At 42.4% G+C, this 27,566-nt stretch overlaps 2 protein-coding genes across 4 annotated transcripts in view; one reads left to right on the top strand and one right to left on the bottom strand.

Annotated features, from left to right (window-relative positions):
• Positions 1 to 5,264, top strand: part of pcca (propionyl-CoA carboxylase subunit alpha) — a 33,400-nt gene extending 28,136 nt beyond the window's left edge. Inside the window, exons 19-23 of the mRNA XM_026189854.1 lie at positions 2,762 to 2,860; positions 3,174 to 3,227; positions 3,379 to 3,519; positions 4,397 to 4,474; positions 4,954 to 5,264. Coding sequence (XP_026045639.1) covers positions 2,762 to 2,860; positions 3,174 to 3,227; positions 3,379 to 3,519; positions 4,397 to 4,474; positions 4,954 to 5,022 — 441 coding nt within the window. The 3' untranslated portion in view covers positions 5,023 to 5,264. The remainder of the gene's footprint in view (positions 1 to 2,761; positions 2,861 to 3,173; positions 3,228 to 3,378; positions 3,520 to 4,396; positions 4,475 to 4,953) is intronic.
• A 3,639-nt stretch (positions 5,265 to 8,903) lies between these two features.
• piezo1 (piezo type mechanosensitive ion channel component 1 (Er blood group)) overlaps positions 8,904 to 27,566 on the bottom strand; it is a 90,697-nt gene continuing 72,034 nt past the window's right edge. For all 3 annotated transcript variants that reach the window (XM_026191118.1, XM_026191119.1, XM_026191121.1), the window contains exons 41-54: positions 25,690 to 25,825; positions 25,402 to 25,549; positions 24,697 to 24,849; positions 23,269 to 23,330; positions 19,895 to 20,053; positions 18,754 to 18,901; positions 17,728 to 17,916; positions 17,113 to 17,205; positions 16,592 to 16,761; positions 15,582 to 15,704; positions 15,396 to 15,475; positions 12,237 to 12,408; positions 10,231 to 10,372; positions 8,904 to 10,039 (exon numbers count right to left, since the gene is read on the bottom strand). In XM_026191118.1, the coding sequence (XP_026046903.1) occupies positions 9,911 to 10,039; positions 10,231 to 10,372; positions 12,237 to 12,408; positions 15,396 to 15,475; positions 15,582 to 15,704; positions 16,592 to 16,761; positions 17,113 to 17,205; positions 17,728 to 17,916; positions 18,754 to 18,901; positions 19,895 to 20,053; positions 23,269 to 23,330; positions 24,697 to 24,849; positions 25,402 to 25,549; positions 25,690 to 25,825 (1,904 nt within the window). In that variant the 3' untranslated portion in view covers positions 8,904 to 9,910. The remainder of the gene's footprint in view (positions 10,040 to 10,230; positions 10,373 to 12,236; positions 12,409 to 15,395; positions 15,476 to 15,581; positions 15,705 to 16,591; positions 16,762 to 17,112; positions 17,206 to 17,727; positions 17,917 to 18,753; positions 18,902 to 19,894; positions 20,054 to 23,268; positions 23,331 to 24,696; positions 24,850 to 25,401; positions 25,550 to 25,689; positions 25,826 to 27,566) is intronic.

Raw genomic sequence — 27,566 nt, 5'->3', positions numbered from 1 at the left:
ATCATAACACAATAAACACAGTGTGCACATCTGATCTGGGACTGCTGCAATCTTTCGACTGCACCGCCAGCTGACCCGATGTCCACATCATGGGGGAGGTAAGCATCGAAGGCGTTAGAAGGGGAGGGGGGATGAGTGAGTGATTATCAGTGTAAGTGTGTGTGTGTGTGCGTGTCCATAGTTCAGCTGAGACAGTGTCCTTCGCCCTATCAGGCTAAGTAAACAGTCCTCCAGCCAATCCAGGTGGCCTTGCATGGGATGGGAAGAATAGTCATCACACAGTCGTTTTCAGGGAGTGATTGTTCGGCTCCAGCCTTGGGCCTGCAGCTGGCGCCGTGGTGGTGTCCGCATTACGATGTTGATTTTGTTGATTTTTCATGCAAGTAGCCCAGGAGAATTTCAAGCTGCTCTTTAACACTCTGACACTGGTCTCGCAATCTCCCGTTGGAGAGCCGCGAGCCTCCCCATGATGGTATCAAACTTCTGTTCCATGGTGTTGTCATTCTTTTGATTCTGAGACCTCACAACTGCAGTGATCCGTTCCGCGATGTGTTCCAACTTTCAGCCCGCCGCCTCTCACCAGGGGCAACTCCAGACTGAGACAGAGTCCAGCCCCTCTCCAGGAGACTGGTTCCAGAGCCCAAGCCATGCGTAGAGGTGAGCCCGACTATATCTAGCCGGTACCTCTCAACCTCACGCACGAACTCAGGCTCCTTCCCCACCAGAGAGGTGACATTCCATGTCCCTATTGCCAGTCTTGGCAGCCGGGGGTCAGTCCGCCAGGGCCTCCGCGCCTGGCCGCCACCCGGCACACAATGCACCCGACCTCTATGGCGCCTCCTGCGGGTGGTGGGCCTGTGAGAGGATGGGCCCATGTCTCCTCTTCGGGCTGTGCCCAGCCGGGCCCCATGGACTAAGGCCCGGCCACCAGATGCTCGCCCTCGGGCACCCTCCGACTGTCTCCAGGGCGGGGCCCCGGTAACCCTATCCTGGGCAGGGTAAACTGTTCCCTCGATGTTCTCTTCATAAGGGTCTTCTGAATCGCTCTTTGTCTGGTCCCTCACCCAGGACCAATTTGCCATGGGAGACCCTACCAGGGGGCAAAAGCCCCCAGACAACATAGCCCCTGGGATCCCTGGGACACACAAACCCCTTCATCACGATAAGGTAGCGATTCAAGGAGGAAAAAGGAACGTTTTAAGCTTAATATTGTGACCTTTTCACAGTTTCGCCCGGTTCGTAGATTGCTCAGGCCTCCAGAAAGAACACCGGCGACTCAGTAGTCAATTCCCAACACTTTTATTAATCCACACTCATTGATCACACCTATTGATTACACCTTCTAGAAGGGAGATGTACAGGACCCCGGAACTCCTCTGCAGATCTCAACTCCTTTGTCTGTTACATGCAGTTTTGTATCAGTGACCCCCCTTCTAAACCCTCTACAAGGTGCCATAAAACTAAGTACTATGTTTACATACTTTCGTGTGTGTGTGTATGTGTGTGTGTGTGTGTGTGCGTGTGTGTGTGTGTGTGTGCGCGAGCCTGTGAATGCCTACATGTGCGCGTTCCCGCGTGCCTATATGAGTGCTCGTGTGTGACTGTGTGCGCATACCTGTGTTTATATGTGAGTGCACATGAGTGAGTGTGCGTGTGGATGTGTGTGCGTGACAGTTAAAACACTGTGGGTGTAGGTGACTCCCTAGAGGTCATAAAAACCCATCTCCCTTCCAGACCACAGTTATCCAGTTACAAATGTTGAGACCCCCACCCAAACATCCTCTGGGGAATTTCCACTCAGTGGGGAAGGGGTCTCCTACAATCTACTCCTAAGTTCACAACACAATGAGCCCTTTATTATATTAAGGGCAGTGTCAGTGTCTCTACAATAGTTCTACATTCTATGATAACACATTTCTAAACTCTAAATCAGCTAAACATTCTACAATATCAAGACTAGAGATGGTGTCAGTCTCATCAGTCCACACTGGGAATTCCACGGTGGGTCTGATTAAATGTTATCGCTAGTTAAAGTCCTCGGCTTAGCAGACCTCTAACTCAGCTTGGCTACAGAGCTGGGGTTGTCCTCTTAGTGATGAGGTGAGATGTCCCAGTTTAGGGTTGGGTTTGTTTGTTCATCTAGATTTAAAAAACAAACTATTTTTCCTGGCTTTCCACTCCACCTTACAAAATATTTGCTTTTAATGCACATTTAAAAATTATATCAAGGAGTCAAACTTCTGCTCTTTTTCAGAGTATCCAGTATGCAGTGAGGAAGTAATACTGGTAACATGATAACTGGCCTCTGTGGCAGCAAAGTTTATCTACACTGTGTCAGGAGACAGAAACAGAGCATAGAAAAAAGTGCTTTTGCAAATGGGAGTAAATGGGTGAACGAGGCAAGTTACAACGAGTAGAAACGAGCTAAATAAGAAGCAGTACGTTCACACAGCAGGTCGAAAATAATCACTACTTTAAATTCAGTTACTTGACCTTTTACATAGAAACGGAGCCATGGGGTGGCAAGCAGGGGAAAGGGTGTATCTAATAAAATGGCAGGTGAGTGTATTTGACTGCAGATTAAGTTTAATATGAATTTAAAGATTAGTTAATAGGAATTCAAGCCAGAATTTGTCTTGATTGGAAAGCTATTGGTGATCATCAGAAGTCCCGATTCATTCAGATAATAAAACAACAGTGTGAGCATTGTGTGATGTGAAAGAGTGGCTCTCCAGTTAGACTGTGTTAACTGTGTCTGCAGGTGGAGATAGATGGAGCGAAGGTGGAAGTTTGGGGAGCGTTGAATCTGGCCTCCCCATTGCTGCCACTCACAGTCAACGGCACACACAGAATGCTACAGGTAACACACAGCTAAGTGTTGGTAAAGAGACCTCAAACGGATTGGAGCCATGGTGATATGGTGGAAAAGTGGTAAAACCAAAATGTCTGTCCATGTGGTGCAGCTTTTATCAGTGCACTCAGTTACTTCATGCCTCATTCCTGCCTGACCCTCTGAAGACGCAGCAAGTTTTTTTAAATAGTTTTTAAACTGGGGGACACCGGCGTCTTGGCAGAACAAATTTAGAACAGAAATGTGCTAAACTCACCAGTAACAATAAAATAATGAAAGATGTCAGCTGTAATACAGATAACGTATTCTCTCTTTTTTATAGTGCCTTTCCAGAGATGCTGCAGGAGGGATTGTCCTACAGTACCTGGGCACCTTGGTAAGACTGAATAATTCAAAATGTAGGCTAGTGGCTGTATGTATGTATGTATGTATGTATGATCAGAAGAACTTTCCATGTTATTGATATATTGCAGTGCCAAACATCCCACTGTTCCCCATACGTTTCTTTTTCTTGTAAATATATATAGTTTAAGGTTCGAGTTCTGTCCAAGCTGGCTGCAGAGTTGAACTCCTACATGCCAGAAAAAGCTTCAGAGGACACGAGCAGCATCCTGCGTTCACCGATGCCGGGAACAGTTGTGGCTGTATCTGTCAAACCTGGAGATACGGTAACACATTCCAATATGTACACATCGTTTAAATGCTGTTTAATGAGTTCATAGTTCATAATGGGGAAAAGCCTGTTGTAGTTGACATGTTGCTGGTAAGACTGTGCAGATGTGCAGAAATGATTAAGATTCAACATTATTTTAATTCTTAAGCATAGAATCAAAGTTTAAGTTGGTGAGTTTTTGAATGCATGCTGCAGCCTGTGAGTGTATTTTGACATTTCATGTTCTTATATATTCATAGATTAGAGTCACTGAATGTTGTTGGGCGTTATTTTAAATGTATGGGGTTTTTTTCTCCCTCTGCAATCACACCAAACAGTTTTACTCCAAAACTAGACTGTTTTATCTGTTTAATCCATGTTTTTATCTTCAGTTCACTCACATTACTCTGTCAGGTTCTCATAATTGTCCATGTTAACATTATTCATATTCCTCAGAAACTGGCGATGCTGCCCGTCTTTCACTACCAGCGTAATGCTTAAATGAGGTCAAGCACCCTGTGTATGAATGGGTGAATGAGGCATGTTGTATAAAGAGCTTTGACTGCTCAGGTAAAGTAGAAAAACACTATAAGACCAGGTGAGCCAGGAGATTGAGCCTATCAGTGAAAAGAAAGGAAAACCATTATTTTTGCAGTTAACAAAATGCCATCAGTTTGTCACAAGAAACATTTGGAGTCTACGTGCTGCCAGTCTCTGTTCAACAGGGCTGTCGCTCCTCGTAGATGGCAGCCTGAGCTTCAAATAAATCTCTTGAATATGCGCATGTTGACAAATGGTGCACGGAAGGCAGCAGGAGTAGCTTTTAGTCATCCCTTCTTAAACATTTACATTTACAGTTAAGCCATTGCTTTTACACACTCTGTTTTTTTTAGGTTGCAGAAGGTCAGGAGATTTGTGTAATTGAAGCCATGAAGATGCAGAACAGTTTGACTGCTGTCAAGCAAGCAAAGGTAACAGGAAATGTGACAGTTACTCCCATCACTAGATTTCAGTAGTATTATCTAGGTCGGGGGGTCAAACTCCGGTCCTCAAACGCTGGTTTCTTCAAACTTCTCCATGGTTCCTGCTGCAACACACCTAAATAAAATTAATATGTGATTAGCAAGACTCTACAGTGACCTGACTGCATGCTGAGGAGGCAACCCCTAACCCTACTCAAGTAAATTTAAATATATATATATAAGTAAATGTTTTTAGAAAAATGTACTTCTAAAAGTTTGTTTATTGCACTCATGAGCTGCTGTAACATGAATCAAATGGCTGAACTGCCACCTCAGCATTCAGTCAAGTTCTAGTCCAGACAGACATCGGCCCTGAAAGACTGGAGTGTGACATCCGCAATCCAGAGCATAGAGTTTAAGTGGTGTGTTTGTAAAACTGTAAATGCATTATTTAAAGTTTGTGTTTAACTGCACGTGTGTCCTTACAGGTTAAGAGTGTCCACTGTAAGCCAGGCGAGACTGTGGGGGAAGGAGACCTGCTTGTGGAGCTGGAATAAAACATGATCTGTTCCCTTTGACATGTGACTTGTGTGAACTGGGACAGATGGAGTTGAACTGTGTCACAATGTTGGTGTGGGTGCTCACACAGTTGTCTTGTGTCTTTGATTCAGCTGACTGTTCCAATTACTCTGTTGTACTTAGGTTTTACTGCTTAATAGATATTGTTGTTGGTAGGCCAAACATTGAAATTTGGATGAACTGACTGAGAAAAATAAACAAACTTTTCCAAATAAAATAACTTTCAGTTTTTGTTTTTCTTCACACACAACAGTTGCCTCAAGGCACTTTATATTGTAAGGTAAAGACCCAAGAATAATACAGAGAAAACCCAACAATCACATTTTCCACTTTGAGCAAGCACTTTGGCGACGGTGGAAAGGAGAAACTCCCTTTTAACAGGAAGAAACCTTTGGCAGAGCCAAGCTCAGGGTGGGGCGGGGCCATCTGCCATGATTGGTTGGGTGTGAGCAGGACAACGACACGCTGTGGAAGAGAGACAAAGATTAATAATTAACAGAGTGGTGTATACAGTACACAGTAAGTGAAATAGAAACACAAACTGGGATTTGATTCAATGGAAGAGGAACCTGGAACCTAAGCTAAGGGTTGTTTCCCATTCTAATTAAATACCCCAGGACCCACAGAGAAGCCTGCATCTGTATGCAATGACACAGTACGATGAGCTCTTTAAGATAAAAGTGACAGTAGTCCAGCCTGGAAAGCATGCTAGCAAGCTACGAAGCATGTATAATGTAAACAGAATTGGTCCTAGCACTGAACCCTGTGGAACTCCATAATTAACCTCAGTGTGTGAAGAGGACTCTCCATTTACATGCACAAACTGGAGTCTATTAGATAGATATGATACAAACCACTGCAGCACAGTACCTGTAATACCTACAGCATGTTCTAATCGCTCTAATAGGATATTATGGTCGACAGTATCGAACGCTGCACTGAGGTCTAGCAGGACAAGCACAGAGATGAGTCCACTGTCAGAGGCCATAAGAAGATCATTTGTAACCTTCACTAAAGCTGTTTCTGTGCTGTGATGAGCTCTGAAACCTGACTGAAACTCTTCAAATTCCTGCATTCCTTGTAGGGGGTGACGGATTACTTCTATGAAACAGTCGTGTAAGATCACTTGGTGATGGTGGAAGAGAAACATACATCTCAAACAATTTTTATGTTGTAGATCTAAACATTTCTGAGTGCAATAATTGTATTTGATGACCTTTGGTTTGTGTCCAAAGATATAACAATACCCTGCCTTTCCAAAAACAAGGTTAATAGCTCTTTGTGAATCACTTTTAGATACTCATCTAAATTGTGTTTTTCTACTATGTGTGTTTCCTTTTTTTTAAGGAGACACTGCAGAGTATGCTGAGTCATGCTAGGGTTCCAGCTAATAACTGTTAATCATCTTAGTGTAGAAAATGTTGTTTATCAAACTGCATTATCTTTGTTTGCTTTTAATGTAACAAAATAAAAGGTAACATCAGAAGTCTGTTGCTCTGGTAACGAACAGAAACCTTGTTTCTCTCATTTCAAGGTTAACAACCTCTGAATTTTCATCACTCATGGTCTCAGGGAGGTCTAAAGTTGTTTGTAGTGTCTGAACATGTTCAGGTAAGTAAATACAACAAAAAGCTCTGAAACCTGTGGCAAAAGTGAGGAACCTTAAAGGCCGGTGGCCTCTAAAGGCCTCTATGCAAACCAAGATGTGAAGGATGTCGTTTTCAGTGGGAGAAACGTTTCGTCGCTCATCCAGGAGACTTCTTCAGTCTCAGCTGACTGCAGGTTTCCAACCTTATAAACAGCACATTTGCACAATGACTGCAGCTCCACTGACTAACAATGGACTACCATTCACAGCTTTCTGAGTACATAGTACATAGTGAGTACATTAAAGTACTCTTAAGGTTAAGAGGGGGGACAAAGTAGACAATTGTTTTGAGTGATGTACTCAGAAAGCTGTGTTTCTGTTTCCAGCAGACATAACCTTTGGCAATGTGCAACAATCAGAGTAAACGGTTGAGGACGTCTGGAAACAAACACAGAGCCGTTTCCTTGTTGAGAATATTGAGCATTAAAGTTTCTATGAGTCGAGGTTAGACGCGTGATTATCCTCTTATTGGGGAAAATGTCTTTGTCCAGAACCACGTGGGAACATGAAATGGATCATTTTCTGCTGTAACCCACAAACTAAACGGTAATGTACCCACACCCATCTTTCACTTTTTCACTACAGTAAAACATCACAAGTCCGGTTATTTGAAACAATCACTGGATCCGCTCTCGACGCTGCCTTGGCACCTGAAGTTGTTCTTGGGGAAGCAGAAAAAAGAGGGTCGCTGGGCAGCCATGTTGAAAATCAGCATTGTCCCCTTGCAGCAAGAAGGTCTAATTTCCTGGCCGGCTTGGCCGTTTCTTTGTCATGTTTACGTGTTCTCCTTATGCCTGTGCTATATTGTTATAATAAGGTCCAACAGGTCACAGCCTCTAACACATAGGTGTCAAACTCTGGCCCGCGGGCCAAATTTGGCCCGCAGCCTAATTACATTTGGCCCGCAAAGCCATACCAAATGACTATTAGAGCTGGCCTACTGGTATTATACAGCTAATATATATATTGTTTAGTATTAAGCTTGGCTTGTTCCATATTCAGTTTTTCAGCAAAACGTGTCCATAAGAAGAGATTCATTCTTATATCTGGAGGAAGATTTTTTTTTCAATAAATATTAACGTTAGCCCGCGACTTTGTTCCAGTTTTGAATTTTGGCCCACTGTGTATTTGAGTTTGACACCCCTGCTCTAACAGCTCTGCAGTGTTTTATGGGGACAAACCTTGCTAACGCCTAATGTTTTGCCCAGAACCAGAGCCAGCAATTGTGTTTCAGTAAATAAAATTTACTGGCATCTGCTTCCCATAAAGGGACACAAATAATATTTCACATTCACACATCTGGACATTTCAGAATGGTCAGTTAACCTAACATGCATGATTTTAGACTGAGTGAACCCATGTAGGCATGTAAGGAAGAGGACTCCCTTAATATCATTATTTGTATTATAATTTGTACAGCACTTTATTTAGATTTAAACATAGGTTTGCACATCAGTAACATTTGCACACAAGAGGTTTAATTATTTATTGAATATTTATTGAGTATTTTAATGATTAGCAGGTAGCCTTTTGTTCCGGCTCCTGCACGGCTGCTCCTCATCAAGAAATGTGGTGGTTGTCTGTGAGGAGGAAAGGATTGTTACTGGGAGCAAATAAGGCCTACTATGAAGGAGAACTAATGCAAATGTGCGTGCAAAGTCTAACGCACTGCAAAGAAGTAGCTGCTGAGATGAGATTACTCACCTGTCTTTCCTGTGTCCTCTCCAGGATGTTGGGCCAAATGTTTCCCGGGGTCCAAACACCATTTAAAAGTTCCGGGAGAGGCAAAGGGAATCTTTGTGCATGGGGTTTTTGGTGTTTCTTGAATAAATATTAAATATTTATTTAATAAAATGGTGTATCGTAGAATGTTGGTGGAACGTTAGAATTGGAAAACTCACCTGACATCGTTTAGGCCACTTAGAACACACAGGAGGACTTCTTCCTATGTTCTGAACCTTTCAGTCGTCAGCTACTATAAGACGCTTGAATTTACAATATCTTTCTTATCTCAAGAGTAATCTCTGACAACTTATGATAACAAACATGCTGGAGTTCAGACTGAACTGCTCTTAAGTTTTAACCCCCCCAAAATAGAAGATCCATATTAGCATCCATGTTCCTTCTTCAACGATGAAAAGTAACTTTCTGTTTAAATGACACCATCGCAGATTCAGCCCATTTGCCAGGTCGTAAAAACCAAGAACTCTATTTTTGTAGAAACAGGTACTTTTAATATCTAAAAACAAAGAGAAAACATATGCGCTCTCCACCTGAAAGTAAAGAAATGGTTGTTTTGTAAAGACAGCGTGGAACAGCAAAAACCTGTCACAATGGGTTTGATATCTATGGCAACAATGTTTGCATGAACAGAATAAATAGTGACAGTTTTTTAACCTGGAAATTTAGTGTTTTATGATGTATATTTCACCATAATGTATAAACAGGTGTTGTACTAGTGCTTAGTTGCACAGACATTCTGGCACCAAGTTAATTCCAGGGGGTTCACATGAACTGACTTCATATTTGGCAGACTGTTTGTCAGCGTCATGCACAGCATGGTCGTACACATAAAAACATCAGTTACAGAATCCCAGAGCTGATGAGGACAGGGGGGTGTGGCCTGATGAGTCCAACTTATCAGTCAGTTCATCGAATGAATCGTTCAGGATTTGCAGTCTTGTAGTGTATTTGTTCCAACCCTTTTAAGCTGTTTGCATTTTTGTAAATGATGGTAATTTAATGAAAAAGAGCTAGTTAACTTAAAATAGTGACCAGCTGACATACTTCTAATTTATAGTTTGCATATTTTGATGTAGCATAGAGACTTCAGCTGCTTCTTCTTATCATCGGTTTTTGTCTGCAAAATGACTCCACCTACAGTGTAACGTGCACACACACATATGCACACAACATGATATGACAGATTTTGCCTTCCAGGGAAATGATGTCCAGCTTTGCACAACAGATATGAACTGCAGTTCCACTCTCATTCCTGTCCACTCTGTACTGAGTATACTGAAGTTGTCAGAGAGCTGCAAATATGCCACAGCATGTGTCCCACAGAGGAGGGTTAGGGTCTGTGTGTCTGCTGGTGTCCACTTGGTAAGTGTGGAGTGTTCTCAACAATCCCCTTCCATGCATCGTCTCCTGGAGATCTTTGCATTTGTGCTTTACTGTAGTTTATCCCAGGGAAACATGATTTCTCAGGCAGTCAATCATTGCCCGTCTCGGTGTTGACTGATAATGTCCCGAGTCCATTTGATCATAGTCTCAGGAGATCGATAGAGAAAGATCAGTTTGGAGTAAAGTTCCTCTTCTAACTCCAGTTCCCCTGTCTCACGCACCTGAAACACACAGACGTTTAGTCGACATGGATTTTAAAGAATCGCAGCTCCAGACACGACTGTGTGTTTTTGTAGTTTCAATGTGTATGTGTGCGTTTAGCAATTTGGAAATACTAACTTTAATTATTCTCTGTTATTGGTGAGTCTACATTAAATGCATGTGTGTTATTATACATGCAGCGCACACTTACCAAGAAGATATCAGTGCAGAGCTTGAGAATGCGGTCCACACAGGGCAGCTCCTCAAACATGATGGAGTGGGAGATCTCACTGAAGAAGCCACGGACAAACTTCCCAATGACTAAGACCACAGACACATACAGCCCCATGATACTGAAAAGAAGGGGGAAAATTACATTACATTATATTTTATTTATATCTATCTATCTATCTACCGTAAATGTCGGGCTATAAGCCGCTACTTTTTGCACAAGCTTTGAACCCTGCGGCTTTTAGTCAGGTGCGGCTTTTCTATGGATTGTCCGTGATTTTTGTCATATCGTAAGACGATTTGTTTTGTGTGTTCCGCTGTTGTACGGCACTACGTTGCCTGGCGGAAGGATCGGGGTTCAAGAGTGGTATGTTAGTCACATGTCCGTCCGCCAGGCAACGTAGTGCCGTACGAAGTAGCGCGAAAAACAAACTTCAAAGTAGCACTACGCGTTCAGCGGGAGTCGTGGATGATGAGCGGCGATAAACTTGCAAGTTATGCCCAAAAAGCAAGTTATGCCCAACTCCACCGGTGGATTCTGACAGCGTTGAAAAGTGTGAAAACATCCACGATCACCAACGGATTTTGAAGGGCTGGACTGCTGCATGATGGAGAGGAGGACACCGCCACGGCCCTTCTGAGGGTGTTCGACTCTGACACTGACAATGAGGATTTCTTTGGTTTTGAAAGTGACAACGAAGGAGAGAAGAAGAGTGGATGACGAAGCCATCATGAGCCTGTTTGTATCCGACACTGGAGAAGAGGACTTTGGTGGTTTTAGTGCGCAGGAAGAAGAGAAAGATGGTGAATGACTGACTTTTCTTCTTGATAAAGCTGTGTCACTGCACCTGAGCCTAAAAGGTAGGCCGAATCTATTGTTCTGGTGTGCTGTAGGTTATTGTTATGTACTACATGTGCAAATATGTACCCATAACTTGTTTTTCAAAATATTAATAAAAGTGATGTCTCCAAACAGCCATCTCTTTCCTGACAATTCCCTTTGTGCATCTATATTCATTCATTCAGTGGTCCCCGTGGTAATCGGAGCACTAGGTGCGGTGACTCCCAAGCTAGGTGAGTGGCTCCAGCAGATCCCGGGAACAACATCGGAGATCTCTGTCCAGAAGAGCGCAGTCCTGGGAACAGCTGAGATACTGCGCAGGACCCTCAAGCTCCCAGGCCTCTGGTAGAGGACCCGAGCTTGAAGGATAAACCGCCCGCAGGGGCGCGAGGGGAATTTTTTTAATGTATTTATTTTTATTACATGTTTACACTGAAGTCAGCTAGTAAAAGAAACCAAACTTTAACTTATAACAGCATTTTAGTTTCCTGAATGCAATTATAACGTCTTAACAGCTCTATAGAGATCAAGCACCTTTTTTGTAAAGCAGCACTGCGAGTAAACAGAAAGAGACTCACAGTTATATCGAGATTATTTGGTCTTAATGACAACTCAGATTACACCTTTAAACATTCATTCACACAGTGCTGTTTTCGTCACATCTTTAAGGACTTTGTCTGCCCGCATACAGTTATGAAACACTAATTAACCTCACGTGCATGTCTTTGGATTGTGAAAGCTAGAGAACCCCAAGGAACCCCCACAAGCATTAGGAGAACATACAAAGGCTGCACAGCGATGAGCCTGCTCGCTGTGAGGCAACACACAGTAGCACCTCGTTAGAGCACTTCACACTGCAGGCTTACATAAAGCATTTAAAGCCTGTTCCTGCTGGAGGTTTCTTCCTGTTAAAAGGGAGTTTTTGCTTCCCACTGTTGCCAAGGTGCTAGCTCATTGGGGGTTCATATGATTGTTGGGTTTGCTCTGTTTCCTTTGTATTATTGTAAGGTTTACCTTACAATATAAACAGGCAATCATTGTTGTGATTTAGTGCTATAAAAAAATTGAACTGAACTGTTTCAGTTGCATGAATGTTTTTGCTGACTGATGCCCAGAACTCCTACATTCGTAGTTGTGTTTCTTACCCGTATCCTGCCAGAAAGCCCAGGCTGGGAGGACTGACTTTGTCACTGAATATGACCATGGGTAGTACACCACACTGTGAGGAGTCACAGTTCGCAATAGCAATGTCCCACCACTCCTGGTTCCCACTGCTATTTAGTGACAGGGTTATATCCATGTATCCAGCTTCATTACCTATAAGACAACAATCTGTTTCTCAATATCACATATGTTAAGGAGTAAAATATCTGGATGCTGACATCGAGCCTGTGACTGTTTTATTTTGCCTAGTGTTTGAGGTATACTCCAAATACTCCAAATACTCCAAATTTGGGGATTTTGAGTTGGAGCATGGATGGAAAGCCTGTGACCCACAGATGTAGATTTGCTACAACTCTGTGAGGGATTTGCAGTTTTTTACTGAACTGTTGTGATGATTTATCAAAGGATCTTTGTTCCACATACTCACTCCTGTGACTGTAATGCTGTGATATTTTACATTAGTCCTTACTAACCACCAGTGTTGGTCAAGTTACTTGAAAAAAGTAATCAAAACTAATTACTGATTACTTACCCAAAAAGGTAATCCCGTTACTTTACTGATTACTTATTTTCAAAAGTAATTAATTACTTAGTTACTTTTAAAAACACGATTTCCAACCTGAAGAGGTGAAAAAGCGATAGATCTTTCAGCCCAATTCTACTTTTTCTGCATCATCATCATACAAATGTAATCAAATGGAAAAGTCTCTTTTTAAAACTTGTTTTATTAGTTTTAATCTTTTAACTTTATGCATCAAGCAAACATTTAATTATCTGCAACATTCTCTGACTGGAAGAAATTTGTTTAATATTTAAACCTATTTTCTGCACATTCCAGCACATAAAATAAAATATTTTGTGTGTTTACACTCAGTCTTTCAAATAGATGCAAGTAAAACACAGCAGAAAATAAATAAAGTCAAAGACTCAGCGGTCCTGTTGCTCTATTTTCACCTGTAAAGCAGGAGTGGGGTAGGCGGAGGTTTACCCTGGTGCAGGTGTGCCGCGGTCAGTGGAAGAATCCGCGAGTTTCTCTGTGAGTTTCCCATTACGTCGTAGCTACTCCGTGCTTGTTGGAAGTTTAGGGGTTTTTTCGCTGTAAAAAGAAGTTTTCTTCCCACGCACAGCGGACACTAATGTTTTTGTCCCTTTTTATGGAATCAAACTCAAAGTAAGGTCAGTACTTCCACGCTTTAAACGCTGCACGCTCATACTCTCTCTGCACTCGATATGTGATCCATTGTTGATCTGCACACAGCTGTTGTCACGAACGGCGCACTCGCTTACGTCACTGTCATGAGACGTTCTCGCAGAAAAATCACGGTTTTAGTAACGCAGTAACGCAGCGTTCCTACGGGAAAGTAACGGTAATCTAATTACCGTTTTTGAAATAGTAATCCCTTACTTTACTCATTACTTGAAAAAAGTAATCGGATTATAGTAACGCGTTACTGCCCATCTCTGCTAACCACTGGCTCAGGTCATGATGAGTCGGCATTAGACGTCCTGCATGTTGTGGGGCAAATACTTGTTTGCTGCTTTGTACATTATTTGTGCAGCTCCAAGGTCGACCGAGTCTTTAAGTTTAGGAGTATTTCTTTTAATAAAAAGTGTATTTGATGGTTTATGCATGTTGAGCGCATACTGGATTTGTGTTTTATAAGCATTTCCCCAGATATCACACAGAAGGTCATGCAAGCAGGTATGATTGAACAATATAGAATATATGATGTTTGCAGTCTTTGACTTTAAAAAGAATTTGCAAGAGACTTTGATGTTTTGGCTTTAATACGATCACTGCGGGACATCCGGAGTAGTTTGTGATGCATCATGACCAAGAGATTTGATTATAGATTTTCTACGGTGTCTTTCATTGTTTTCTAGTAGTAGAATCTGTATGATCCCGAAATATTATGAATTTTGTTTTACTCAGATTCATTGTTATTATATTATCTCATAGCGTTATAGTTTAAAACCTGGTCTTCAGCTTATTGCATTTTCTACTTCATTCAGATGCTTCCACAACACACTAAGCAATACTACTTTCAATGTCTTTGAAATTGGAGAGATGTCATTAATGTGCATTAATGTGACTCCTCCACGCCCGTATGTGTGTAGTTTGTTAAGTACGGGTTTTTGATCGACTGTATCAAATGCTTTTTTAAGCTGTAAGAACACTCCCACAGCATATTCTTTGTTTTTGGCAGGAGTGTATCTACAAACATATTGAGATCATGTGTTGTGGTTATGTTGGTTCTAAAGCCACAGTGTTGCATACAAAACATTGTTTTTTGTGACGCAAACTATTTGTTCCAGTATCTTAGAGGAGTGCAGATGTTCATCTCCAGCGTTGTATATCAGCACAACCTTTCCAGGGAATAAACCGTTTGCAGTGCAGGTAAATGTTTTCACCTTATGTCCAGTGATGTCTTTGACTAAATCCATATCAAAGCCATCATAACCCATTGATCTCTTAAACTTAAATGATGTCACTATAGCAGTAATTTCATCTTCATCTGTTGCCTTTATAAATATGGAGTTTGCTACACTAGTTACAAAGAGTTTCTGCAGGTTTGTTGGCCATGACAGGACGAACATTAAGAACAAAACCATTCAAATCTTTCACAATAAGCTGTCACTGATCATTGTGTTTGCTATTGGGGAGTTTTTTAATTTCTTTTATTGACAATAATATTAATACTTCCAGTGCGTTTTTCTTATTATTGTAACGTAAAAATCTAACGTTGTAACCTGTTTTGCAGTTTTTTTATTATTCATGTCAGTTATTCTCATGTATCTTATAGATTTTTTCAGCTCCGGTCGTTCCTTTCTTTAACTGTTTCATATACACTAGGTATTTTTTCTTACATGCACTCAGTATCCCATTTGAGTGCATCTACTTCCGGTGCTGCTCCGAGCTGGCAGCCAGTATCAGCAGCTCCCACCACCAAATTTCCCCTTGTGGGACAATTAAAGGATTCTTCTCTGTTCTACCTGTTAGGTGAGTGACTTTGTGCTTCTTGTTCAAACTATGCTGTATCATACATATATCTTAGGACTATATAGTAATAATTTGTGGAAATTTTCCTAAATAAATAATTGTTCACTAACGTAATCATTATAATATAAAATCTGTAAACCTTCGTGCAGCTGACCGACTGGCTTGGCCTCAGCTCCATTGGGGGCACGGATGTACTTAGGAAACATACTGGGAACAAGCCTGGAAGAAATACAAGACAGCGCCTGTTAAAAGAAGCACTATTCATGTTTTTCATTAATGTAAACACTTTTATTAACATAAACATCGCTCCAGAGAGAAAACCTACACTGGCTCAGTGCGGTTGCCAACCAGCAATGAAGCCAAGTCGGCTCTGACTGGGTTCCCAGGTTCCAGGTCGATGGAATGCTTATCAAAGGCATGTTCCACTGTTCCACCCTTACCCAGGTCCCTGAGAGGAAGGAAAGCAGAACAGTTACAGCCTCAGTGACACGTCAGCAGAGCTCAAAAAGTCTGAGAGCCTTTATGTTCACAACATGTGTTTCACTCTATCTGATAGAATGCTTTCATTGTAACCCATTTTTATTATTTACTTTATGAATTACTTTGTTTATAAAAGCTAGATCTTGTGTGAAAAAGTGAGTGTCTATCAGACAACGATAAACTTGTCAGGATCAGATTCACCCACCCATCGGGTGGATATTACACATCTTGGCCTAAACACCTCACCTAGGAGGCATCCTAGTCAGATGTCTGAACCACCTCACAGGAGGACCAGTAAGACTGATGACTGAGCCCTGTCAGCCTCTATGAAAAGCTTGTATCTGTTGCTTGTGTCCGCACTGTTGTTCTTTCAGTTACTACAGGACTGTAGGTGAGAACAGGAATGCAGATCAAATATGAAATCAACAGCTTATCACAGATGTGCAGAGATGATCCCACACTGCAGGCCAATCCACGACTGATGGTGTTTGTGTGCGTTTTTCTATCAACAAAATCTCCACCACCGCCGGCGGAAATGAGCCTCACTCTTTAGAGATGGCTGTAGACCAGGGGTCCCCAGTCCACGAGGGCCGGTGTCCCTGCAGGTTGTAGTTGTGTCCTTGATCCATCACAGCTGATTTAAATGGATAAATGACCTTCTCAACATGTCTTCAGTTCTCCAGAGGCTGGTAATGAACTAATCATGGGATTCAGGTGTGTTGACCCAGGGTGAGACACCGGCCCTCGTGGACTGGGATTGGGGACCCCTGCTGTAGACAATAACTGTTGTACCTCTCTAACAAGCATGTACTCGAATGTTGCTTAGATGAAGAATATTGTTTGATATTGTTTTACCTCTGAAAATTCCAGGACAGGCGAAGTGTGAGGTCAACAGGACCGAGTAACTCTTTAATGACTTCCTGCCTGCTCGGGGGACTGATCCTCCAAACAGATCCAGAACTACCCTCAATCATGGCTGTCACAATGTCCTCATAACTGTAGAGAATGATGAACTGCATGGCGACCTACACGCAAAGGAAGAAGAAAGTTTTAATGACAAATCAACCAAAACAAAAACAACAGGGAGAAAATGATCACAGTTTCAGAGTACACAGCGAGCCGGGGATGGAGCAGACGGAGTATAAACGGTCTGTCTACCCGGTATTTAGTGCTATTACATGCTGGATGTGAAATTATTTTCAATTCATGCTCTTAACACAACACAGGTGTGTGATTACACAGTGAAACAGGACAGAGGCACACTGAGTGTCACAGAACAAGCAGAGATAAATCGATGTGAGCACAGAACAGCTACAAATGCAGATACTGTAACACTGCAGTACACTGAGGTAAACCAAACGGAAACCAATACGCACAGCATTGTCTTCAAAGTCTTTGGCGAGTTGGTCATATTCATCCTCTGAAAAGGGCTTGATGTACTGCTGCTGCACACTCATGGTAAACAGGGGCTGGAAACAGAAGAAGAACACGGCTGATCCCAGTTTGGAGTCAGAGTCGAATTTTACTTCTATAGCACCAAATCACAACAACAGTCAACACGCTCAATATTAAAAAGGGAAGGAGGATGAAAAGGTAAGGACCCTACAGCAGCCACACAGCCCCGTGGGAGCAAGCATTTTGTGACACTGGGAAGGAAAAACCATCAGCCACTGTGGCTGGTTAGAGGTTGCCTGTCCTGTAACCATATCCAGAGAGGCGTTTCATTCGGGGTTGGCTACCTTCCAAACTCCACGTTAATCCCTCATCACAATCAGCACAGTCTTAAAATGTGCCAAATAGCAGTTTATTTTCTTAGTGTTCTGCTTTCTGTTGTCTGTTAATACAAGACCAAGCAAACGTATGAAATCATCCCTGTATACTGTCTGCGTATGTGTTTGACAGATAAACAATAAATTAAATTAATCATTTATTAACATTAATTTGGAGCAATTTTATCAATACCCAAGAAACAACTTTGAAGATTGTGTTACCTCATATCCACCCAGCTTGACAGTTACTGTGACGTCAATGGGATGGTTGACCACACCCACGACAGATCGGACCAATGAAATGAAGAGAAGGGGAAACCAGATGATGCAGATCAAGAAGAAGATAATAAGTCCACCCATGCCATATTTCACTATCTTCTTTTTCTTCTGCCCTTTAGGCTGTGGGTATTTCTGAGGGCAAAGAGATTGTTTTTACTAAAAAAAATAGATTTTCTTAACTTACTTCTTAAAAATACAACTTATTGTCCTCCTGATCTCATTAACCACGAGTTAGAAAACAGGACAAAAAAACTGCTTATGAGGAGCCATCCAGTAAACTCGGAAACGCCAAGCAGGTTCAGATAAGAATACTCTGAAACACAATGGCACTAAATCATGTTTAATATAAAAAAAGACTCATTCGTGAGCATTTTTTCCCCGCCTGTCCCATTTGGTTCTTTAGCCGTCAGAATTGTTGTCTGAAGACCAACAAGGAGACCCGATGGATTTACTTTGCCAAATGGATCATCGTGGCATTGCCGTATTGGTCCATTTGATCGACCTTTGTTTTTATTATATTTTATTTTCAGATGTTACAGACGGGACAGACATGAGTGAGGGATAGGAAAGGGAGAGAGAAAGAGGAAGGAAAAGAAAAACAGAAGGGGAGAGGGACAGTGAGAGAGGGAAACAAATCTCCTGGATCACCTGTTGAGAGAAGAAGAAGAGAAAACAAGCAAAAAAAACAAAGCAACATACTAAACACAACAGCATCGCATTAATCTAGCTGAGTGTAAACAGCAGTAAATACTGAATATTCAATGTTGTTGTGCAGCACGCAGGACAGACAGCGCACAATGTGCTTTGAAGTAGCAGCCAAGTAAGCTGTGATTTAAGTCTACGAGCAGTGAACACGCGTGTGCACACCTGTGTGCATCAGCGCGCTGGTATTCAAAAGGTTTCCACGTGTAATGGTCGTGAGCATTTTTTTAATGAACTTTGACTTTGTTGCGCTCGTATCTTTCATACCTTTTCTGTCTCACGGCTGCATTTGATGATGAAAATGTTGGCATAAATATCCTCCACACACATCCAGTTTGACAGAGACAATGTGGTATCGGTCCAAACCCAATCCATCACTGCTCGGAGCTCCACCAAGAACGGCACCAGGCGAAACCTACAAACACGCAGTCAGCTTTGACTCCTGACCCATTTCACATACATTTATCACACTTGATCTCAAACATACATGACGTACATGGTGTGTCTTTCCTTTGCAAGAAGACTAATAATGTTAAGCTGGACTTATGAAGAGCTTATGCTTCTCACTCAAGAGGGACGGGCTTCCTCCTTTTTGAAGTCCACATATGTTGGCTGTAGCATCCCTTGGGTATGTAGGGTTAATTGTTGTAGGCAAGTAATGATTTTCTTCCTGTCGCTGCTTGCAGGGCATCATCTTCTCTTGTCACTGAGAAGTGTGGTGATTTTAATCTGACGGTTGAGCTTGAAACAACAGTGGGTCAAGGGGAAATGCCCCTTCCCTTTGGGTAGTACACTAACACTTTGACCTTTACTCAGGGACGTGATAGTTTACTTTTCCTGAATGGTGCGGTTGGATGGATAAAGCCGCTGCAACCTTCAGGTGCAGCTGTTCTGCTTTTGGCTGTAAGGCATTCATTCTTGTTGCTGTGTCTGTGATGACGTCCACTATGGGCAGCCATAGTGGAGATGTGGCAAAATCTGAGCCATTTGGACAGGAAGCTTTTCTGGTTTGGTCAGGTCTCTATCTCACATGCTTCTCAGTAACTTATCCTAGCTGTCTCTAGCTGTAGTGTCTCCCTGTTATGGTCCCCACTCACACCTGTTCACTTAAATAGGTGACATGATGGTGGGTTGAGGTTGGCCAGTGACGGTAATGACACTCAAGTGGCGACTCACATGATTAATAGTGGACTTAAATAACTGGGAGTTTCTGTCAGATGTTTTAGAACTGAAGAAGCTCTTGGTCAAGAAGGGAAACATCTTCACAAATGTAAAATAAGTCCACGAGCTTTCTTTGAAATAACTCGAACTACCAAGAGTGACTAAGAACCTACAGATATCTGCAATACGCTGCATGGAGAGAGCAAAGACAAACACAGAGAAGCTCACACTTTCTTTGTGTACATACCCTTGGAAGAGAAACAGATTGAGGTGGTTGTATTTCTTGGTAAGGAAGTTGCCAAGGATACAAGTGGGGTACCCACAGCGGATCTGATAAGCTGATAAGCCAAAGTAAATGCACTTGACAAAGTACCAGAGCTGTGCCACAAAGTTTTGGTTGAACATCCTAAGACAAGACGAGAGAAAGAACATAACACTTAGCTCATAAACCAGTTTATACAGTCAGCAAAACAGCTTGCAAAGTGCAAAATAATGCAAATTGTGACTTCAGAGAGTGACTGCACAAATTTGACATTCATTGCCAAAGTACCAGAGGAATATTGTAGTCTGGACAGGCGGCTCAGACAAAGTAGGTCTGCTATAACAACAGTTGCTGACAAAAGATGCCTTTGTCAGGAGACGCAAAAGCACCTGTGAGACAGTGACAATGTTTGGTCTTGGGTTGCTGTGAGCTCAGGGACAGGCCACCTCGCAGCTATTGATGAAACTACACAGTTGTATCAGTGCTCCCCCAACAATGACTCAAAAAGCACAAACACAACGTTAACCATGATTTGAATTTGATTTAAAGAAGCATGCAAAAAAGAAACATCTTGCATTTTTGGGGAAATTTTACGGGACTTTTTTTCCATATCATTGTGAGACTTGCATAACAATAATTCGAATTTAACAATCCCCAAAACCAAGAGTCACAGGACAAATAACAACAAATGCTAGTAATTCAAAATCTTAAAAAACACAATTTAGACAAAAAGGCTATTAAAAAATATCCAACTGAATATTCACTCTTTATGTCAAGGTGTTCAGGTTCTGTTTCGTCATGACCCATTTCACTGAAATCTCTGGTTGCACTTCCAGTACCGACAGCCAGGAGAGATTTCCTGATCTGCATGCACAATATCCTTGAGAATATGCTTACCTCAAGTTGCTCTCTGTTGCAGATATTGGAGTGTGAATTTTACATAGGAAGCATTAAGCATGGAAACAAGCACTCATGAGAATGAGGCTGTATGTATGAAGTGCTTTGAGTTCTCAGGCAGAGTAGGAAAGCACTCTATAAGCACCGGTCCATTCGATGTGTGTGATTGATCAGAAGTAGAAGAATTATAAAATGACCATCAATGGCCTCAGTCTGGAGCTTCATGCCAGATCTTGGCTGAAGGAACGAGTCTGATTACAGGAGAAGCTTGTTGATGATCTGAAGCCAGTTGGGACTACAGTCATGAACACCATTACTAACACACTATGCCTACTGGACCCAATCTTGCAGCGTGTGTCCCGCCAGCCACAACTTTGAATTATTATTCTAAGTTGTGAACATTGCATCACTGATGCCAAACCTGAAACTTTTACACAGTTCTTTTGTATTTGGGCGACCTCAGCATTAGCAATATGCACCAAACTGTCTAACACAAACACATATACTTGGGGGTCTGTTTGCTCTGCGTGAGAGTCCTGGAGCATTTCCAGTGCTGTCCGTGCTCCATCCATGGAGAGAATCTGAGAGTCATTTTGAGGATTTTGTGCAGAGCAGGCCTCCAATGCTACGAAAGACCCAACTAGACTGGGAGCAGAATGAAAGACTGCTGCCTTATTCCACATAATCAACTCTCAGAGGCTTTTTGGTGGGTACCTTGTGCCCAGCTGTCCCCCTTCCCTTTTCTCTCACTAGCCTGCTCTGACAGTGTGCATCAGCCAGTTTAAGCATGTTAACTCCTCTGACATGCGCTTGCTTTCTTTCATTCGTCTCTGAAAAATGTGCTTGCAGAAGACAATGATTTCATGTCTTCAATTTTTGGAAGCAGTGACACGCTGTACATGCCTAACGCTACTGGTTTGTTAATTACTTAAAACAGAAATGTTAATGTAGGCAGCAATCCTTAACTGTCAGGCTTTGGTGCTGTGAATTGTGCCTGAGTCCAAATGAACCAGGCCCAGCGCTTCACCTGTGCCATGACACACAGCAATCACACACGTAAAGCAAAGGGATACAAGTTTGTACACCTTTAAAGTCACTCACGCCACAAATCTTAAAGACAAAGAGAACAGCCGGGAACAGTCCAACACTTTCACCTGCAGCCTCTGTGACCCGTCTGACCGCTGTCAGAAACAAGTAACCCTGATCAAACACGTGCAGAGATGCTTTCTTAGATCTTATTTTCTACGTTATTCTGAATTTCTTGTATAAATCAGCTGGAAAACCATCTGGGGTCACTGTTTCAGAGTCCAGATCTCACTTCCTATTTCTTCCAATAATTTTCTTTGAGGCTCTTTTTTTAATACTTTGTCTCTTTTGTAGCACTTTTTAGTTTTAGAAACATGACTTATATTTCCCATTAAAAAGTCTGTTTCCCACTGCAGGGTGGTAAGCTCAGAGCAGAGAGAGTCTGGCTGGTAGACGGGTGGGTGGTTTATCCAGGCTTCCCTGGATGAGCCCATGTAAACTCTGGCCACAGGAGGCGTCCATGTGGCTGCAGCCGCCTGCTTCAAGGTTTAACATGTTGCGTACTCAGAGATGCTCTGCAGTATTCCTTGGTTGTAGCAATCGCCTTTTTGCATTGCTGCTAGCTTCCCATGAGCTTGAAGCAGTAAATGGTTCTTCTATAGAGCTCCTCCACTCAAACTGAACACTCAAAGCACTTATCACTGCAAACCTTATTCCCACATAAGGCTTGTAGTGCTTCTAGGCCTAAGCACACACACCTCACACTTCCATGGATGCGTTGGGACAACTCGGGGTTTTGTACCGAGGACACACTGACATGCCGAGTGCAGCAGTCAGTAATTTGATCCCTGACTGGTAGATGTTTGCTTTGAAGATCAAAACGGGGGATGGTTATGTCTGGGTATATTAATCAAGTCGAGGAGGCCATTTATGTAAACAGAAAGATCCTCTCTGAAAGAAGGAGGGTACAACTGTCACCCTCTTATAAGGCAGCCGTTCCCCAACTCTCTGTGAATATTACAATTTAATATTAACGACCATAAAACCCGACCTCGCGGCCTGTTGTTAGTCAGTTTGGGTCATTGTGCAAATGTACAGTTTATAAGGTTGGAAAACCTCGAAGGCAGTCGAGACTCGAACTGTCACTGAAAACAGTCCAGATGAACAGAATCAACTTCCTAAGATTCAGCAGATCATCTTCACCATGTCTGCATACCTACATGCATGTAGTTGCAGCTTGAGCATGGAAATGGCTGATTATATATTTGTGTTAATAAACAGCTCAACAGGTGCAGCTAATTAAAGCATGCACTTGTTAGAGGCTGGTCAACAATCATCCATTACTCCTCCAAGGAGTTGTTTTTGTTAAAGCAGGACTCAGATCATTATCGATGTCATAATTTATCACAAATAATACAGTAAATGCAAGACATCACCTTTCAGTGACAGCGGGCAGGATAAAGAACATCCAAAGATGAATCCCAAAAACAAGGATCACCTGGAGAGAAAGAACAATAGGACAGCAAAACAAGAAATGTCATTAAAATAATATAAAATAGTTAGAATTGTGAAAAACAACAGCAGAGATGAGCAGTGAGTGGCTCCACAGATGCCATCCTAACAAATATTACAGAAGCACTAAATGACATAAGAAGAAAAAATCTTTTCTGACGCAACCTACGAGTGATTTTAGGATTTAAAAGATGCAACGTTTTAGGAAGAAAAAAGATTCAAATCAATTTTATGTAAAAGAGTCTTTCAACAAACAAGAGACCAGACAGAAGATATATGACACAATCACGTTCACAAAAACTGAAAATCATACCCAACTGTAAAAGTGTCTAATCTCCCATTCAAGATCAGCCTCTGGTGCACATCCAGGTAGAGACTGACTGACCTGCTGACCACTCCCTGACTGCTCTGACCACTGTGCACTTTTCATGCCAGACTCTGCACAGAGAGCAAAGACAAACTTCTATTTCAAACCTACCTCGAATTATTGTTTTGGGTCACGAGAGCTGGATCGCTGCATACGACCCAGAGTCCACAACTTCCAAGCGTTTGGAAGCATGGAAACTAAGACTAGGAGCAAACGTGTCATTTTTTTCCAGCATTCCCTAATGGGAATTGGTTTAACGTGGAATTTTACTATAACAGCCTCTGGGAGAGACCGACCGAGGTGCTGACTGCTGACCCTTTCTCCTGTGGCCCGTGTGAGGGTTTATGTGCTGTGGTTGACTCTCCAGGGTGGGTGTGGTCACTGAAAGGTTCAACCTGGCACATCTGATCGGGGTAAAGCTCGTTCTGTTTTTGCTGTAGCCACGACAGCCTCGCTGCCTCGTTGTAGGGATACAGGTGTAAAGGGCGACCACGATATTGAAGCCGTTTCCTGTCATGAATCCTTCTGTGGTGCAGTTGTAAGAGAACAATCAATGAAGAGGAGACGAAGCATTTAACTTGGTAATGCCCTGTGTCCTGCCACAGTTACTGCAGTTACCCTTGACTGGGTCAGTCGGTGCATCTTTTCCTACTGTGGTGATGTACTAGTTTTTCATCACGATTGAGCAGATAAAGGCAGATCCAGGTAAGGTAAAAGATGTAGCTGAATGACCATAATCAACTAATAAAGTTCAAAGTTTAGGATTTGCTCATTTTTAATCACAGGAGGATACAGGCAGCTTCTACGGAGTAAACTAACAATAGCACCCTACAGAGAGGATGACTCTGAATGGGAGAAAGATCACATTTAAATCAGTTTTATTAAAATAGTTTCTTGTTTTTTGTGGACTGTTCCTCTGAACTTGGATCACCCCGTGAAGCTATGTGAATAATTAATGATAAGAATTTTATTATGTGAACAGAACCTGGAAGATGAGTTTTCCTGTGACAGCCTTGCGCAGGTATAGCGCTCGGTCAATGATCATAGTGCTGAACTGGATGAGCAGCATCACCAGGAAAGCTTCCGGCACCTGGTCTTCTGACAGCGTGGACGCTATATCAGCTGCTGCACTGTGTTTCTGAAGAAACAGGAGAAAAGTAATGAGAAGGCTTTCCTCTTTTACGTGGTTTAAAGATTATCTTCCAAACATGACATGTACTTTTATAGTTAAGACATTTACTATTATTCAGCTTCAGTTTCAACAGTGTGTTTGTGTTCTTTGATGAAACTTAAGCATTGTTACAAATAAAGGCTTTGGAGTAATAAAGGCAAAAATGGGACAAATATAAATACTTACCACAAATAAAACACAGTCTGGCTAATTTACTTACATACCTTTGGACACCATGACAACAAACTAAAGGTCAGACTGTTGTTACATGTTGAGATCACCGTTAGGAACAATGAGGCATACAGAGGGCGCTGTTAGTCGGCCTATTCAGTTCCAGCTGTGTGGCAGATGTTTGGGGTTTGTCTTTTATGTATCCAGGCAAACATCTCACTGAGGTTAAAAGTCTCATTTCCAAAACACTTGATTTAGGTCAAATGTTATCGTTTTGATCTCTTTGTAGTTTTCGTTTTCATTTCTGTATTTTACCGTTAGTCACAAAATGACGAGCTTGTGTCTCACCCCAAAAGCCCAAAAGCCAAAGACGATGATGATGAAGTCAATGACGTCGGTCAGGAACATGAGTGCATAGACATCGGTGGCAGCCCGGTACTCAGAGTGCAGAATATCCCTGAAGAAACCCTGAGCTGGCCTGTAAACACTCTGAAGCCTGCAGGAAACCAGCTTGCATTAAGTCACTGCACACGGCTTTTACTACAGCACCACACCTTTTAACATTACTTTTTCATTAACACAAGAAGCACAATGATACATTTCCTTAAGAGATCATCAGGAGCAGCTTTCATTTACCCGTAAATGAAGACATGTTTTATCTTGTGTCCCACATCCCGTATTCTCTTACTGGCTGCTTCTCTCTTCCTGCCTTTTTGATTCTTCGTCATCATTTCTTTACTGGAGTCAACAGTCTCAGCTCCACTGGACTCCACTGGAAAAGTCGAAACCAGATGAGAGATTTAACTACAATCGGCACAACAGGAAGGGGGAATTATATTTTAGAAGATGCAACATTTGTCTTTTTGTTCACTTGACACATTATCCCAGCAGTAAAAACCAGAGTGAGCCTTAAATCACAGCACATGGAGAGGGAGTGGCCATAGGTGGCCATGAACACCCATGCTGGGCTGTTTCTGTACTGATGTTAATGCCAGAGGAGGTTTGATAAATACATTATATGATGATATGATGCTTTGATTATAAAAGCTGATCTAATGCGCTTGGGCAGGTGCTTTCAGGTTCACCAGAGGATACTGTAAAGGTTGGAGGAGAATGTTGGGAAGTAAGTGGACGGGGTGTGCAGGTGATTTTCCATCTTATTGCGAGGGAAATCCAGGTCTGTAGGAAGCACAAGATGGGGTCATCTGGTCTGTCCGGGGATCATAAAGGAAAGGTTCAAACAATGCAGCATCATTTTAATCACTGTTGGTGGCAAGAAAAACCATCCATCCATTTTCTCCCACTTATCTACTACAGGGCTACAGAAAGGCTGGGACCTATCCTGGCTGTAATGGGGCCAGAGGCTGGGTACACTGTGGACAGGCCGCTAGGACACAGAGAAACACACTCATGCTCACATTCGCACTTACAGACAATTTTAGAATCACAAACGAGAAGAATATGCATGTCTTTGGTTTGTTGGAGACCCTGGAGAGAAGCTTCAAAGACACTGGGAAAATACAGTGGGGCAAAAAAGTATTTAGTCAGCCACCGATTGTGCAAGTTCCCCCACCTAAAATGATGACAGAGGTCAGTAATTTGCACCAGAGGTACACTTCAACTGTGAGAGACAGAATGTGAAAAAAAAATCCATGAATCCACATGGTAGGATTTGTAAAGAATTTATTGGTAAATCAGGGTGGAAAATAAGTATTTGGTCAATAACAAAAATAAAACTCAATACTTTGTAACATAACCTTTGTTGGCAATAACAGAGGTCAAACGTTTACTATAGGTCTTTACCAGGTTTGCACACACAGTAGCTGGTATTTTGGCCCATTCCTCCATGCAGATCTTCTCGAGAGCAGTGATGTTTTGGGGCTGTCGCCGAGCAACACGGACTTTCAACTCCCGCCACAGATTTTCTATGGGGTTGAGGTCTGGAGACTGGCTAGGCCACTCCAGGACTTTCAAATGCTTCTTACGGAGCCACTCCTTTGTTGCCCGGGCGGTGTGTTTTGGATCATTGTCATGTTGGAAGACCCAGCCTCGTTTCATCTTCAAAGTTCCCACTGATGGAAGGAGGTTTTGGCTCAAAATCTCACGATACATGGCCCCATTCATTCTGTCCTTAACACGGATCAGTCGTCCTGTCCCCTTGGCAGAAAAACAGCCCCATAGCATGATGTTTCCACCCCCATGCTTCACAGTAGGTATGGTGTTCTTGGGATGCAACTCAGTATTCTTCTTCCTCCAAACACGACGAGTTGAGTTTATACCAAAAAGTTCTACTTTGGTTTCATCTGACCACATGACATTCTCCCAATCCTCTGCTGTATCATCCATGTGCTCTCTGGCAAACTTCAGACGGGCCTGGACATGCACTGGCTTCAGCAGCGGAACACGTCTGGCACTGCGGGATTTGATTCCCTGCCGTTGTAGTGTGTTACTGATGGTGACCTTTGTTACTTTGGTCCCAGCTCTCTGCAGTTCATTCACCAGGTCCCCCCGTG

The sequence above is a fragment of the Astatotilapia calliptera genome, chromosome 13 (assembly GCF_900246225.1).
Source record: "Astatotilapia calliptera chromosome 13, fAstCal1.2, whole genome shotgun sequence".
Classification (NCBI taxonomy): Eukaryota; Metazoa; Chordata; class Actinopteri; order Cichliformes; family Cichlidae; genus Astatotilapia; species Astatotilapia calliptera.
The sequence above is the reverse complement of the archived record's forward strand: the minus strand, read 5'-3'. Positions and strand labels throughout refer to the sequence as shown.